This window comes from Poecilia latipinna, unplaced genomic scaffold (assembly GCF_001443285.1).
Source record: "Poecilia latipinna isolate Pla-1442-1.1 unplaced genomic scaffold, P_latipinna-1.0 Scaffold1861, whole genome shotgun sequence".
Lineage (NCBI taxonomy): Eukaryota > Metazoa > Chordata > Actinopteri > Cyprinodontiformes > Poeciliidae > Poecilia > Poecilia latipinna.
The window spans coordinates 72,499-88,051 of NW_015114477.1; the positions used below are offsets into that span (position 1 = coordinate 72,499).

Consider the following 15,553-nt stretch of genomic DNA (forward strand, 5'->3'; position numbering starts at 1 on the left):
GAAGGGGGGGGGGGACGACCCCCAAGGGCCGGGGGGTTGGGTTCCTCTTTTTTAAATCAAAAAAAAAAAAAAAAAAAAAAAAAAAAAGTTGGTCGCTCACAGAAAGTCATCCAGCTCTCCTCCCTGAGAGACAGAAAATACCTCCAAGGCGCTGAGACTCAGATCAGCAGCTACGGCGTTTTGTCGTAGAGAAGCAGCGGCTGTCTGGCTGCGGCGACGGACCACAGAGGACGTGGGAAATAGCAGCTGCGCAACAAGCTGCTCACAGGTGACGGACGAGGTGGTCATCGGTCCGATTCATGGCAACAATCGAGTCCTCCTGCGCGGATCTGTGAATGGATAGCACCATGTGGGAACTGGGAGCGATTTACAGTAACAGCTGAGTGGGAATCATGGAGTGGGAGTGGCACATAAAACTATTTTAAAGGGAACACGGGCAGCTCGCGCTAGAATGACGCATGATGTTTTTTTTTCTTTCTCCCTCCAAAAGGCACATAGATATTCTTCCTAGGCTTCCACGCTCTTTGACGTTATTTTACTTTTTCCTGCAAATTTCAGGCACCATTTTTATTGTATCTGATACTCAAACACACACAGTCACAGTCTGATATTTATGTTTGCTTCTAATTTGTACTGTACAGAAGTTTCAACAACTTCCAATTTCTTTACGCTTTGCCTCTTGCAATTGTTTAAAATGGTTTTCAGCGATTTACTGGGTCTTTTAAGCTCATCATATGTGCATCTAGATGACCACAACACTGTGTACTATCTGGGTTAAAGTTAACCCAGTAGTCTGGTCTGGGCAACTGACTAATGTATGGAATGCATTCATAAAATATTTTGAAAAACATTTTTATTCCTTTTCCCAACCATTCACTGCCTTGTGTTTGCTACATACAATCTTACTTATATCCTGCACTGTGTGATTGTAATGTGACAAAACAAATTACATGATTGGATTGAAAGAAAAAACCCTGGATTTTTTTTCCCCCAGAACCTCTATTTGTCCCACTTTTTAACCACAAATGCATAAATATCAAATTCAACATTCATCCTTCTAATTTGTCTCTTTTTTTTCATATCTTTGATACGCCAGTCTCAATCTTGTGAAAATAAGTACAAAACAAGAGCCTACATCAAATTAAAAAAATCAGAAATAAGCATGGCTTACGGCAATTTATTAAAATGAGAGAAGACATTCTGGTTGCTTAGAAGAACAGATGTAAACAAATGAGATATGTTGCGTTCTTTTTCACACAAATTATATCTCGGGTTCTGTTTCTGTTTAACTTTGTCAAGTTAACTCCAGCAACAGAAGACAGAACTGCGAAAAATATTTGATGAACAGAGTCACACAGGAGTAAGACACATTTAGGAGACAAATGTAACCTCTCTGGAAAAAAATTGCCAGATCATGTTCTTTTTTTTTTTTTTAATACAAACCGTTGGTACTCTAACCACATGGTTCTTTTCTTCCAAGCCGGGGGGCCCCCAGTGGGAAAACTGCTCTCCAGTAAGCATCTGTGGCCCACTCCATGGTAACGGCTCAGTCTCCACGTCAGACTGCAGATCAGGTCCTACAGCAGTCAAGCTGACAGAAACCGTCGAGGTGTCCAGGCTCTGCTCCGCTCCAGAGGACGGAGACCGACGGGGCAGAGAAACGGTGAGGGGATATTTTACATGCAGACAGAACAGGCTGATTCCATTCTGTCTGCTTTTTGCTTCAGGCACAAAGTGCTCCACCGTTAACTCCATGTGACATTATCCCTCCAAAGCCAGTGCCATTTTATTGTAAATCTCAAAGGGTTTCCTTTACCTTTAGACTTGTCGGTCAGATGTTGAAGGAATTACATTAAAGCAAATGGATTTAGAGGTAAAATACTGAGGTTTTGAGAACAAGATCCAAGATGTATTGAAGACTTATTTGGATTCCAGAAGGGCTGAGAAACAATATGCAGGTGGACAAAAATACATGTACAAAAACAAAAACAAAGAGAACTCGCATTTGATCAGGTTGTTCACACAGATTAAAACTTGTTTGGGTATAATCTGTCAAGACTATTTTTATAACTCCAAGACCAACCCCTCAATTAGATTGCTGTGATCAGAGAGGAAAAGCGAAACATTTCATTAGTGTTGCCGATGTTTGAAACAAACAGGAAGGGGTGCAGACAGACTAGTCATCCAGCTACACATTAGCACTAGAGTATTATTTTTACCTTTCATATTTCATCATAAAATAAGAAAGCTAAAATCATATCAGAAAATTTTACCCGTTTCTAGACACTGACAAGCATGCAAACAATGTTTTGTTGGTAAACCTACAAGACAAAATAAGCTAGTTACACGGGTTGTAAAATATAAAAATGTTCAAGGTATATGAACTAATATGGATACTGTGTGAGCTTTTTATGAGTGTCCAAAATCTCTGAAATATTTAACCTCTACTTAAGTAAGGTCCCAAGGCAAAGGAGGAGAGAGGCAAGAAGTGGTTTGAGGTATTTAGGAGACCCAAAATGCCTCAAATCACTTTTCTTTTTAACATTAATGATAAAGACAGGTAAAGGTAGAAAAAAAAGATGAGTGCAAAAACTTTATTTTTAAAGAAAGGACTGTGCAACATGCAACTTCATTTAAAATCCACCTTTGTCTCAAGTTTGGAATCGAGAGAAGCCTAAAAAATGAATGAAAGAAAAAAAGAATTCAAATGACAAACGAGCAAAGAATGACATCCTATATGTTATAAAACCAAAATATTTAAACACTCACTAGTTCTCTTTTTGCTTCTTCTATCTTCACTTGTGCAAGAGATGGGCTCTGAAGGTTTAGAATGAAAAAAAAAAGCACATTTCAAGATTAACTGATTTTTTTTTTCTTTTCAAAGGATGAAACAGGAAACGTGATCGCCCCTTTGGTTGGAAAAGTAATGAAGTCTGAAAAACTAGAAAACGAACGCACCGGGCTCAGGTCCATGTACGGCTCCAGCTTCTTTTTCAGGGGGATTATTTCGTTTTGCAGTGCGCCAACTTCCTGCAGAGAGAAAAAATAAGATGTCATGTTTCAAACCCTGAATGCAGACAAAGTAAAGCTTCTATCCCCATGGCGATGAATGTGGTGAAAATGCTGAAATACCTCAGAAAGCTGCACAATGGCCTGGTGGGTGATGGACTTGTCCATGTTCCTGGATACAAGCTGAGCCTGCAGGATTGGCAGAGTAGAATAAAGTGACTAACAGAAGACCATGGCCCTCCTAACAAACTAAACAGTGTATCTATTAAAGTTTTAAACAAGAGGCAGACGACATTGCAACTAGGTAAACAGAATTTAAACTGTTTGATCATTTAGAAAGGGGGAAAAAAAATACAGGTCTTTTTTTATGAGACTTCTTTCTAAAGCTGAGCAGCAGCTTCTTATCTTGACGTATACGCATCTGAAAATTTTTTCTGAGTCTAAATGTGGAGATGTGAATCATATTTTGTCGAGCATAAAGTTGATTCCTATCTGTGGATCAAGCAGGTTGCTGTTTAAATCACAAAATGGCCTAGAAATGATCCAACTTAGCACCTCAGCATCCCATCTATGCAGTAATCCCAAATTATAAAGAGGAATACGCTGCAACATACCTCTGACCTCTGCTGTCTGATACTGAGCTCTTGAGCCTTGGCCGTCACAAAGTCCATGTTGAGCAGCCTCTCCTCTGCTTTTGCACTCTCCACTGCTTGAGATTTGGTAGTTTTGTCGATATCCCTGAGAACGAAGACCGCCAATGTGTACATGTGTAAGCCCAACCTTCTAATCAAACTCAACTCACACACTTAACAGCTCGCTTCACGCGTTATTCTTACTCTTGTAGATTTCCCCGCAGCACCAGAGTTGAACCGAGTCTTTTTTGGAGCGCCCTTAGTTCCCTTTCGAGTTTTCTGTTTGACTTCTCGACTTCCAGAAGATCACCAGTGAGGTTGTTGATTGCTGGCATGAAGCTACAAACAAACATAAATGAAACAATCATACATTCTGATCAATGAAACACAGGAGCACAGGAAATTACCTGGCGAGTGACGTGTCTTTCACTCCCAGCACCATAGCATTGTCCACTAAAGCAGACAGGTAGTCTGCAGTCGGCTTTGACAAGCTTGCCCCAGACAGGCCGACACCTTGCAGAAGAACATCCTCAAGGTGGGCAGCTAGGTGGGGGAAAAAACAGAAAGATGGGATTAGTGAAATACAGCTTTTGGAAAACATTGAAAAACAGGCTAAAGAGTTCTTATGTGTTCTTTATTTTGAAATCCTGTGCATTTTCTAAACTCAGATTTCTATTTTCCCTCCAATTTAATTACAATTTGGACATCTGAGCAGAAAATATTCACCTTAAATGCTTCAATAGTAGTCTTTAGTGCTGTTTAGTGGACTGATATGGAGACAATTTGGAGAGCTATAAAAAATAAAAACACACCTGAATCTTAAGCCATAAAAAATAATTTACTTCGGTTTCTATTAGTTTCTACATGTGCAAAAAATGCCATTCGACAAATCTAAACACTTTAGATCAATTCAGCCATTCCAATCCAAATGTTTTATGCATCGTCTATTCTCCCTGCTGTGTGTGCCTCACCGTCAGCCTGATACTCTGATGTTTTCTGCTTGTAGTCTTCTATGAGGAGAGCAGTATCACTGCAGCGGGCTTCACTGGACTGAGCCATCTGATACAGTATGTCCACTGTCCTGGTGTTCACCTCAAACGGTGGCACTGGCTGATCCCCAAACACCGCCCCCAACCAGCTGTTCACCTGTGGAAAAGACAGAAAAATAAGACAATATCAGCAATGCGGCTGGCGCATTGGCGCATTAATGTGTGTTTACTAGAGTCAAAGAGTTACCTTCCTCAGCTTTTCACACATGATCACAGAAAAAGCATGAAAAACCTAGACAGTCACTACAGAAATGTGAAATGTTTTGACGCTTCTCAATATAAAAGCCGTGTGTTTTCGCGCCCCTCAAATTAACTTCCTGGTTTTTAGCCAATGAAAAGACAGAGAAACTTTGTTTCGAAGTTTTACAATATATAAATAAATATATATTGTATATAAATATATTTTTACACGAAAATGATAAATACCTTATGCGTAAGTGTAATCAATTAGTTATGTATGTGTTTTTTAAAGTGTACAAAAAAAAAATAATTCGTGTCACTTTTATCTTTTTTTTTTTTTCCTCTAAAATTTCAAAGATTGTTGTGAAGTTAAGACAGTTCACTCCAGGAACCCGTTTCAGAAAACGGGATAAGTGAAAATCCCGAGTATCGCGGAGCCGAGTAGGTTTAGTATCTGTTTTCAGAGCTTGTATAAAAGTCCAGTATAAAAATCCAAAGGCAAAGTAGAAACAAAAATATTTTTTTCTTATTTTATTTTGTTCTTTTTAGCAATTCTTTTATCCCTTCTGTTTTTTTTTTTTGTTTTTTTTTTTTGGTTTTGTTTTTTGTTTTTTTGTTGTTTTGTTTTTTTGGGGCGGGGAGGGTTGTTTTTTTACTGTTTAGATATTTTTTTTCGTTTAATCAGTCCATATAGTATGATAAAATGTTTGCACTCAATCCACTTTTTCAGGCAGAAAAACGAAAGCGGAAGTATGCAGTAGTGAACATCTCGAGTGCTTCCGGATATTTGAACCAACCGCCTAAGTTCAAAACACACTTCGGCCGCACTGGGTTTGCAGTAATGGCAACAAAAGAAAAACCTACTAGACGTCTTCAAATAAACATAAACAAGACGTTTGAGGTATCTAGTATCGACTCTAGCGCAGTGGAAGAAAAACTCTTCGGCCGAGCAGATAAAGAAGTAGAAGACGATGACGGGCCCGTTGTTTTCATCTGCGGGAAGTGCAGGCTGCCTATAGGAGATTCAATGTCGTGGGATGGAAGTGAAGACGACCAGAACCAAATAAAACTAAAGCGTGAGTATGGCCTGTTCCTGTGTGAATCCTTCCCCCATTATGTCTATCCATTGGTATGTGGTTTTGTGCATCAACCAACTATCCGTCCATCCCATCCATTCATCTATTAATCCATCCATTCATCTATTAATCCATCCATTCATCTATTAATCCATCCATTATCTCCTTCCTTACAGTCTTTGCAGGTTCTAGGATTTAAGCCTAGAACAGGCAGATATATCTGTCATAATTCAATAGTGAGCTTGCATTTATACTTTATTTTTTTTTTTTTTAATGAACTGTAAATTTAAACATTTATAGTTCAGGTTTTAAATAGACTTTAAACCCTGAACTGACTGATCTGGCCGCTGACAGGCTTGTGTCTTGGCTTTGCAATAGTACTATGTTACTTTATTCTCAAATTCAGACCAGCAAACTGCTGTCTGATTGAAACCCCCAACACAATATATAATATATATGCTGAAAAGTATAAGGTGCCACTCTAATAGTTTGCTATTTTGTGAGAATGTGATGCACCATGCTGACCTGTTTATTGTTACCATTACAGGGGTCACCAACAATGTTATCATTGGAAAGGACACTCACTTCCTTGAAATGAACAAACAATCAGCTTGGTAAGAAGGGTTACACTCTGTACTTTAGGAGTTACTAATGTAACCATTTTCTAGCCTTCTGGTTTAAAACTAAATTTTAAGTAAAAAACAGAATTATCAGTGTTACTATTATTAGACTTATCTGCTCATTTTTAAAATTACTGCTATGTTTCAAGCGCTAATGCACTCTAATGCTTAAAGCTACTAATACAATATAATGGTCTACTATTACAAGCTATTTATGGTATTACGGTTGAGTCGTGACTGGATAGCAAAAATTTGTTAACGCTTTACGATTGTTTTTTATTTCATGAACTAGATGCATATTTTACATTTCTGTATAATTGCATTTATTCAAATTATGAATTTTTCTATGTTCTTTTACTTTTATTTCACTCAACAGCCTGGTTGTGGATCTCATCTGTCGCAGCTGCTACTCGTTGCTTGGCATGGTCTACACATCTACGCCCCGGAACCTGGACCACAAGAGGTCCACTTTCTGTCTCAGCGTAGCCAGCATCGACAGGTGCTTTCATTTCTAGTTCACCGTTACTGTCTGAAATGTATTTTCCTTTTTCTTTAATGTTCTCTATTTACAAATAAATGAAGCAAGAAGATTTCTGTATATCTCTCAAGATAATAATTTATAAAGGATCAACACTAAAGTGAACACTTGAATTATTGAGTAAAAGAAAAGTCAGTGAGTACTCGTAATTGCTCTAATCAAAAATTGTAGTTACTAATAATCAAACTGCGATCTACTTACTAACACAAATAAACACAATACACATAAGCAAATCTAACGACTAACAATGATGGAAAACACAAATGCTCCACTCCAGCTACTATTGGTTAAGAGGGAAACTTTTATGAAATGAATAATGTTTACAATATGATTAAAATACACATGCTGTAATTGATTTTCATGTTGGCTTGTTTTTCAAAGATTGCATAACAGTAAAGGCCATTAAGTCATTTATATTCAAAGCTAACAGAAAATTGTGGATTACTATTTAAACATTATTAAACAATCAACTTTGAGGTCTCTGAATAGAAAATAAAAAAAAAAAAAACATCAAAAAAAGATATTTTTACATGATTTATTTTCTGTGAATTAATGCTCTTAAACTAAAGGTTGCATTTTATTTTTCGGTGGGAAATTATGCTACTTCAACTATTTTTGCATCTTTTCTAGTGTTGCCACAAATTGTAAAAATTGATTGTAAGATGAGGCCATATTGAGCCCAAAGACAATAACCGCTTACTCTTGCTTTTCAATTTTGACTGATGAGCACAAACACTTTTTTGAATTATTACCAGATTTTAATTATGTTCAATCATATTCTTGCTAGTTTATGCTAATAAATTACGCTGTGGTGTTTGATATTTTCTCTAAGATGTTTTTTTTTTTTTTACCCGCAGCCCTGTTTTCAGTGACCTCAAATGTGTGGCGTTACTCACTTCTAATATATTCATATTAGTTGTGCAGCATTAGACTAGGAATCCTCACATTAACGCTCTGTTTATATTTGAAACAATAAAACCAGTTTTGTAGAATAGTTCATTGTTATTGATCATATGTCAATTTTACGTTGTATTGCAGCCATGTGAGTGATGTTATGTATCCAGATAATTTCACACCCTGTGTGTTTTTCAGCTATGTGCTCGGCTCTGGAGGCCAGATGTTGGCAGCAGAGGGCCCCAAAGAGCAGCTGGTTACACTGGAGTACAGGCACAATGTTGAACAACAGTTGGCAGAGGTAATTTATTGCGTCTGCTGCTCTTTGTCTGCCTTCCTTCACGTAGTTCTATCAGGATGTAAAAATTGTGAAATTAGCACTCTGTCTTCCCTTAAAGCTTGTTGTCAAGATTAACATCTATACATCTGTATTAGATTGCGTTGTTATTTGTCTTAAAATTATTGTGCTGTCTGATAAATAAAAAATAAATATCTATCTGATATTGAAGTGGAAAATAGAAATCTGAGCAGCAGGTTAAAGCAGTTTTGGCTGGAGTCGTCCAGTGTGGAGTTGTATTCTTCTCCTGATGAGGCTTTCTAAATGCACAGGTTGTACTACAGCATAAGGATGACATCAGCTTTGTTCCGGTAAACCCATTCCCCCATAGTGGGCAGACTCCGATATCAGACATTACCTCATCTGCCGACCCGTGTCACCTTCCAAAAAACACTTTCATATTTTAACCTCCCAAGTTATTTTCTTCGCTCAAAGGAGCAAAGTTCTGCATCTTTTCTTCATTTTAACATCCAAAATCACTGCTGTTTAAAGTTGTCTGTTTATTGTAGCTCTAATGATCTTCTATGTTTTATTGTCATGCTTGCATTTTATTTTCTTCCACATGTTCTTTGATTGTGTGTTTGTTTTCTGAATTCATCCAAATCACCCTTTGTTTAGGAAATTTCCTCCTAAAAAAACAGCAGAAACATTAATTGTCCAGTAGGTGGTGGTAGTGTGCAGGAGTACCTGCTAGCCCTCCCACACTCCAGCACTTTGGGCACAATAGCTGGAGAGCGTGTTGAGGAATCTTTGTTGAAGGGACACAGTTTTTTATGATGAAGTGTCTTTGTTGCTTCAACTTAATGAATATCTGGAACATTATTGCGCTTATCTCACCCCTTTGAACATCCCACACTTGGCAGTCGGCTCATTGTACAGTGAGATTTTATCTTTTATGCACGTGAATTGGAAACAGGTCACACTGCCCTGAAGACGAATGCATTTGTTGGATCAACAGATGCGTCTTTATGTGCACACAGAGACTGTAATTAAACACCATGCCAACTTTCTGTCGTTTACTTGAGCAGTTCTCACTTTTAATTAGATTTTGTTTTTTGCCAAAACAAGAACATTGAACATTGCAAAGTTAATGTCACACAATGACATCTTTGCCATTCAGACAAAGGGTGCATTTAGTACACCGTAATGAAATATGAGAGGTGGAAATTTAGATTAAATCTACAATTGAGCCTGTTGTTGACATGTTTATCTATATAGGCTGTTGATTAGATTTTTTTTATTATTAATTGTTGATGCATTAAAATATATGCTGGAATAAGTCTTGCATCAAGAATGTGTGGCATTATTTGAAATCTACAAATATAATCAAAACGTTAGGAAGTTTTTACTTTTTACAATCATGGGGAGACAATCAAAAATTAATACAGGAAAATGATGAGTTTAGATTTTTCAGTGCAACTTTGATTAAATACTTGGGTATGTTGTAAGTACTGTGTTTATTTCACCTTCTTTTAATCTGCCAAATGATCTGTCAGTCCTTCACTCAAGTACAATTTAAGATTTTTTAAAATAAAATTAAAACTTTAAAGGGGCACTTGTTAGCTTTTTTTTTTTTTAAAGCTACACAAGAGTTTGAAAATGATTTCTATTTTTATAGTGCCAGTTCATAATGCATGTCTTCTCAGTGAGAAATGGGCCTAATTCATACCCAGGTACATGAAGACCAATTTGGTCCAAATCAAAATGAATCTAATTCACTCCAACAAAATCCAATGAGATTGTCATGTGTTGCTTTGATATCAGAGTTTGATTCAGTTGTAGTTCTGATGAAAATCCAGTCACAGTCGTATGTTTTCCAGTTGATGAAAAAGTTTCCCAACTAAGGCTGATTGGATGCAGTCAGGGACTTTGCAAGAATTCCTCATGCTGATCAAACATGTGGCAAGAATAGAGATGAATCAGACTGAGTAGCATAAGCAAAATGATATAAAGGAGATGAGCACTATCAGAGAAGCACTGACCCATGAATACTTTCTGATGGATGGAAAACGGCAAGTCTTGTAGTTTCCAGGGTAACTTCAGCTCAGCCCCATCAGTGGTTCTCTGTACCAAAGAAGAGACACTGCTAAACAGAATCTATGAGCCAGAAATACTTTGGACTGCTTCTTGCCCGTTATATCTTAAATTACCAAAAAGTTAAACTCCCAATCTATTTTCTAAGTAAAATATAGATAAGTTCTTGAATTGTTAAGCTAGTGTAAATATCAGCACAGATTTGATCTGTTCTGTGTCTGATATTTGTTGCCTCTTCTGCTGTAGTTGTACTCCATCTTTTCTGTCGACAGTTAAATGAGTTTTTCGTCTGCTGTTCTCGCTGACCTGTTTCCCCACCCTTCTCCTGCTCACCCATCCCCTCCTCTTCTTCTCTGGCACCTTTGTCTAATTATCTCTTCTCCTCCCTTCTGTCTCTGCTCTCTTCATTTCCCCACCTGTCCAGTTTCCCTCTTCGTTTGTTGCCCCGCTGTGACTACTTCCATCCATTTGTTTCACCACCCTCTCTTTTGCTGTTCGCCCCGAGATTGCAAACACCATAAAATGTCTGTCTTTCTCCGTTACCCGGTCCCGATGTTTCCAGATGAAAATGCTCGTCGTGTCCATGGCACAGCGGCTGGAGGAGATCGAAGCGGGCCTTAAGGAGGAATGCGACGAGGCTTGACGACGATGGGCGTCAAGTCATCTGTGATGCTGTTTATTCCCAGGTGTTGCAAATTACAGATTTTATTGTCTCAACTTGTGCACGTGTTTATGCATAAATGCCTCCAGCTCTGAAGTTTAATATCAGCCACTTTTTTTTTTTTTTTTTTTTTTTTCCCGGAGAAAATTTTTTCCCCTTTACACCTTGTACACAGGAACGTAAAGCTGCACACACATACACCGTCTGCTGGGCTTTGTCCTAAAAACCAGCGGTGAAACAAAGACTGCCTGCTCTTGTAATCAATCATCTTGCCACCTCGGCTCCTTGCGGCTCGCAGCGTCTGCTCTGTGGGTCCGGTGCAGAATAAATGCGTGCCATGAGCAGAATGTTTATTTGTCCAGGATGTCATCAGCCGGGCTGCACACTCAGCACAATTGCGGTATTGATCTGACCACTTGAGGCCACACACTCTTCGTTTCCTCTTTGTTCTGTTCCTCGAGTGTGTAGCGTTTTTAAGCTTGCAGATTTACCCAGGATGTTTTGTTTGTTATTAAAGCAGAAAGTGATCATAATGAAAGCATTTGTAAAGCACCTTTTTCATTTGTTGCATTGTCTCATTGTTGTTCTTGAGCTTTTTCGGTTGTCCAGCTGTTCTTGTGTAATAAAAGTTTTGCTAACTTCAAGTGACAAACCAAACCAGTTTGATTTCTTGAAATAATCTTTTCAACTGCTTCCTCTTGTTTTGCCCAAGTGTTTGTAAAGGATCAGGGGGCTCATCTTGCTTTGTTTCTCTTGGAGATGAGGGCTAAATGGCAAGTTTCTTCGAGGGTCGCTGGTGGCTAGGATGATTAATTTATTAATGCCTCTCTGTTTGTTTACTGGCTGACCTCTAATGTGCCTGGCAACACTTTCTCCCGGAGCAGGAAAGCGGCTCCACGCGGCTCTGCTTCGCCCTCCCTCATCCACGAGGTTTCATCAGCCTCGCACAACAACAACAACAGCTAGAAACGGCCAACCAGCATGCTGTATCCAAGGGCAGGTTGCGATGGCAACTGAGAGCACGTGCTACGCTGGGTGTCTGTTGCCATCTCGTCACCGCATCCGCTGCCGGAGGAGCAGCCAGCCAGCTCGCCGGCCAACACGCCTGTCAATAGGCGTTGCTGCTCCCCCTCCCTTTTTTTCTCCCTGCTCATGCACAAAACACATATGAAGAGGGAGGAGTCCTGAATGACCCCCCACCCTCCTCCCACCCACCTAACACTAATCCTTGTGTGATGTTTTTCTCCTGCTCTGACTCCACCCGTGTCTCTTTCTTCTCTCCCTCCCTCCAGTTCTCCCCACCCTCAACTGCTGTGGGGTGGGGAGGGGATGTTGGAGGAATCAAAACAACAACAAACAAACCGCGTGGTGGTTGTTTTTGTTGTTTCTGGTGATGGTGTAAAGATGAGCCCAGGTGTGCGTCCGCTGACTGCGCTCCTGCCAGTCAGAATCCAGTCGGCAGTCCAGATGTATGCTGCACCCCCCCCTTAAACAAAGCAAATAAGTAAATAAAAAAATGTTGCATGTGTCCCATTTTTAAAATTCAGAGTACTAAGTCTCAAAAAACTCAAACTGTGCTTTTTAAAGTTAGTCAGCATCTTAGTGAGTGGCTCCCTAAATGGCCCCAGAGCTCATTTAGTTGTTTTATATATAGACATGGTGTTGCTGGATGCATTGCACAGTTGGGTGCAATTATTGCACTGGCTTCACCTTATTCACCCCCTAACGTCTCAACCAATCACTGCCACCCAAACCAAGATAGAAACACACACATCAGTCAGTCAGTGCATTCACACACACTCTACCAGCACACGGGGACAAAGGATGAATAATGCAGAGGTACCGTCTGAGTGAAAGTCGCCTCCCCTCCTTCCCTCCTTTTCACCTTCCCTAAGCAATAAGGAAGCAATGTTGCCATGGAGGCAATGAAGCCTTGGTGCGCTGGCAACCAATTACATCCCTTCCTGTGTGAAACAGCCGACCAATGGCCAACCCAGGCTGGTGCTGCTGCTGCCACAGACACTGAGATCCTATTGGCTCTCTAGTGCTCTTTGATTGAATTTCAGATCTTGTTTTTGAGGGGAAAAAACATATCAAGGAGTGCCACCTGTGTGTTGCCAAGTTAGGATATGCTGAATTTTCATACACATTTAAAATTATTGCAGGCTGCGGAGAAAAAAAATAAATGTTTATTTTATCAGCAAAAAAAATCTAAATCTAATGGTGTTTTGTGCTCTGGTGGAGAGTAATTGAGGGGTATATGTTTGGGGTTTGTCAGCATTGCTTATAATATCAAAAATGCCCGTTTTTATCTCCCAGGCTGACAGTTTTATATTTAAATTTACCTCTGATAAAGTGCTGTGGCTCGCCAGGCTCAGGTTGATTTATGACCCGTTCCTGAGTTAACTGTTGGTTTGCCACAGCCGGTGTGAACCATACCACTCCTGTACCCTCTAACAGCCCAATCCTGGCAATGAACACACTGGTTTTACGAGAAGATTGTGAGCACTTCTCAGTTTCTTCTAGTCAGATTTTCTACACTGTTTTGAAATGTATAGAATCTGCTTTTAATTTTTTTGATGGATAAGTTGCAAGCAATTGTAAATAGATTTTGTGGAGTGAACAAAAGATTAGGGTGATGATAAGGGGTTGAGAAAAATCTAGGAAAACCTGTTTTTCCAGTTCCTCTTATTTTTTTCCCCATTTTTGTTCATTTTACCAATAACCATCCATCCATCCACCTATTTGTCAATCCCTCCATCTGTTTATTCATCCATCCACCTATCTGTCTCTCCATATTTACTTCCATCTGATTTTCTTTCATTCCTTCCTTTTGCCCAGTTTTAGGTCTAGTTTAAAACATGTCTTAATTCAATCAATACTTCATTTGAAAATAAAACAAATATATTTCCATATGATGTATCAAGTTTTGGGGGAAACCATTTTAATTACATTTTACTGAAAGTTTGTATATCTAAAGTGATTTTTACCCTTTGTATTCAAGAAAAACATATCCATATTGCAGGCATCAAGACCAGCTTCCAGTTGTTGGACAGCTTTTTGTGGGTTTCTTTTGGTATTTTGATGGTTTAACTTTTAAGATCAACTTCAAATCTGTGAATCTGGAAGGCTTCCTTGCCGTCACCCTAATGTTCTTCTAGCTCCACAGATTTTCAATCAGATCCAAGTCAGCTCAGCAACTCCAACATACTATTACTGCTTCCAGAAAGAACATTTAAAGAATACTTAATATTGGACTTAGCTGTTCTTATGATTTTATTTAAAATACAATCCTAAAACTAATTATTAAGCCATTTCTTCACACTTTGAAAATCTGTGTTAAAAGGACAGAGAACCCTAGAAAAGTATTTATTTATTTATTTATAACCAAACCAATGTACAGGAAACTTTAACATATTTTAAAGTAAAATGCAGGTAAAAAGCCAAATCTTTGGGGAACCTGGCTAAACATTTGACTTGATTCATCCCCTTTGTGTTTCCTTAACACGGCGGCTTGTTCAACATGTGTTTGCAGCTGAAGTGATTAAGACGATCTGGTGTCATTAGTCGACTAGTTGCAGCTCAGTTAAGTTCTTCACATGGTGCTTGGATTTCTCAAATTAATCAGAGGGGTAGCTATATCTTTAACCTTTGAGAAACTTAGCTCACTTTTGTTCTGTGCCTATTGAACAATGAGTCCGTAAAGCCTGTGCATCAGCCTTCTTGTTTCATTAATCACCTTCATCAGTCAGTCTGACAGAATAACCCAAATCCCCTCTGAGTGCTCAAAGCCCCCTGCTTCATTAGAAAACATCTGCTTGTTTATTTCCTCCCACATCTTTGTGTGCAGTCGTGTCTGCCAGGTAACCCGCCGTGCACTCACTCTCTCCTGTCCAACCTAAACCTGCACGCAAGAACACAGCGCAGCCCCTCTTCTAAAGACCCGGTGTGGTCATGTTTCCTCCGCCCGAGAGCATCCTCTGCTGCCGTCGCCGTGGAGCAGGTTAATCTAATGTTTTTCTCAGACACAAAGGCTCGTCCCATTGCCAGTGACACCCCGGTGTGCGCGTGGATGTGTGACGAGGGAGGAGGCAGAAAACAGGATTAGTGTCATCGGGATCTAAGCCTGAACAGATTGAGAGAAATAAAGTCCTGCTGGACAGCAGTGGACAGTTTACACACACGTGAAAAAGGAACGACATCCCGTTATGTGGCGGTGTCGTATCGCTTTGTGAATGGCACTGTCATTACTGTCCTTTTCTGGCAGAAGATGCCTCACATTAATGTGTTCAATGTCTAAAGGTAAAATAAAATGGAATTTCTTTTTTTCTAACAGGGAATTTTTTCAGAATTTTTTTATTTTTTTTTAATGTGTACCTGTCTTTTTCACATCTTTGACAAGTCAAAATGTCATTTCAAAGATTATGAACTTAGTGCTCACTCTCCTTAGTTTGCTGCTGGATTACTCTTACAACATGACCTGTTCTTGGCAGATTATTTCTAAAATAATCTTTGCATAGAGG

At 39.2% G+C, this 15,553-nt stretch overlaps 2 protein-coding genes across 2 annotated transcripts; one reads left to right on the top strand and one right to left on the bottom strand.

Moving 5' to 3' along the window:
- Positions 1-2,577: 2,577 nt before the first annotated feature.
- Positions 2,578-5,041, bottom strand: haus1 (HAUS augmin-like complex, subunit 1). The gene is made up of 9 exons (XM_015014923.1): positions 4,878-5,041; positions 4,613-4,787; positions 4,049-4,184; positions 3,846-3,980; positions 3,624-3,747; positions 3,133-3,198; positions 2,959-3,030; positions 2,770-2,817; positions 2,578-2,674 (listed from the first exon to the last, which is right to left on the bottom strand). Exons 1-9 carry the CDS (start codon positions 4,896-4,898, stop codon positions 2,630-2,632), a joined length of 822 nt encoding a protein of 273 aa, XP_014870409.1. The 5' UTR covers positions 4,899-5,041; the 3' UTR covers positions 2,578-2,629.
- A 543-nt stretch (positions 5,042-5,584) lies between these two features.
- On the top strand, positions 5,585-11,687 carry mis18a (MIS18 kinetochore protein A). Its single transcript, XM_015014924.1, has 6 exons — positions 5,585-5,946; positions 6,494-6,560; positions 6,943-7,065; positions 8,197-8,299; positions 10,932-11,054; positions 11,170-11,687. The coding sequence occupies exons 1-5, from the start codon at positions 5,712-5,714 to the stop codon at positions 11,010-11,012; spliced, it is 609 nt and encodes a 202-aa protein (XP_014870410.1). The 5' UTR covers positions 5,585-5,711; the 3' UTR covers positions 11,013-11,054; positions 11,170-11,687.
- Positions 11,688-15,553: the final 3,866 nt, after the last annotated feature.

Excerpts from the sequence above, each read along its gene's own strand:
- haus1 (XM_015014923.1), bottom strand. The coding sequence starts at position 4,898 with ATGTGTGAAAAGCTGAGGAAG. Across the intron at positions 3,981-4,048 it reads AAAGACACGTCACTCGCCAG|CTTCATGCCAGCAATCAACA; the intron begins GTAATTTCCTGT and ends GTTTGTTTGTAG. Across the intron at positions 2,675-2,769 it reads AAGAAGCAAAAAGAGAACTA|GCTTCTCTCGATTCCAAACT; the intron begins GTGAGTGTTTAA and ends TTCATTTTTTAG.
- mis18a (XM_015014924.1), top strand. The coding sequence starts at position 5,712 with ATGGCAACAAAAGAAAAACCTACTAGACGTCTTCAAATAAACATAAAC. Across the intron at positions 5,947-6,493 it reads GAACCAAATAAAACTAAAGC|GGGTCACCAACAATGTTATC; the intron begins GTGAGTATGGCC and ends TTACCATTACAG. Across the intron at positions 8,300-10,931 it reads TTGAACAACAGTTGGCAGAG|ATGAAAATGCTCGTCGTGTC; the intron begins GTAATTTATTGC and ends CGATGTTTCCAG.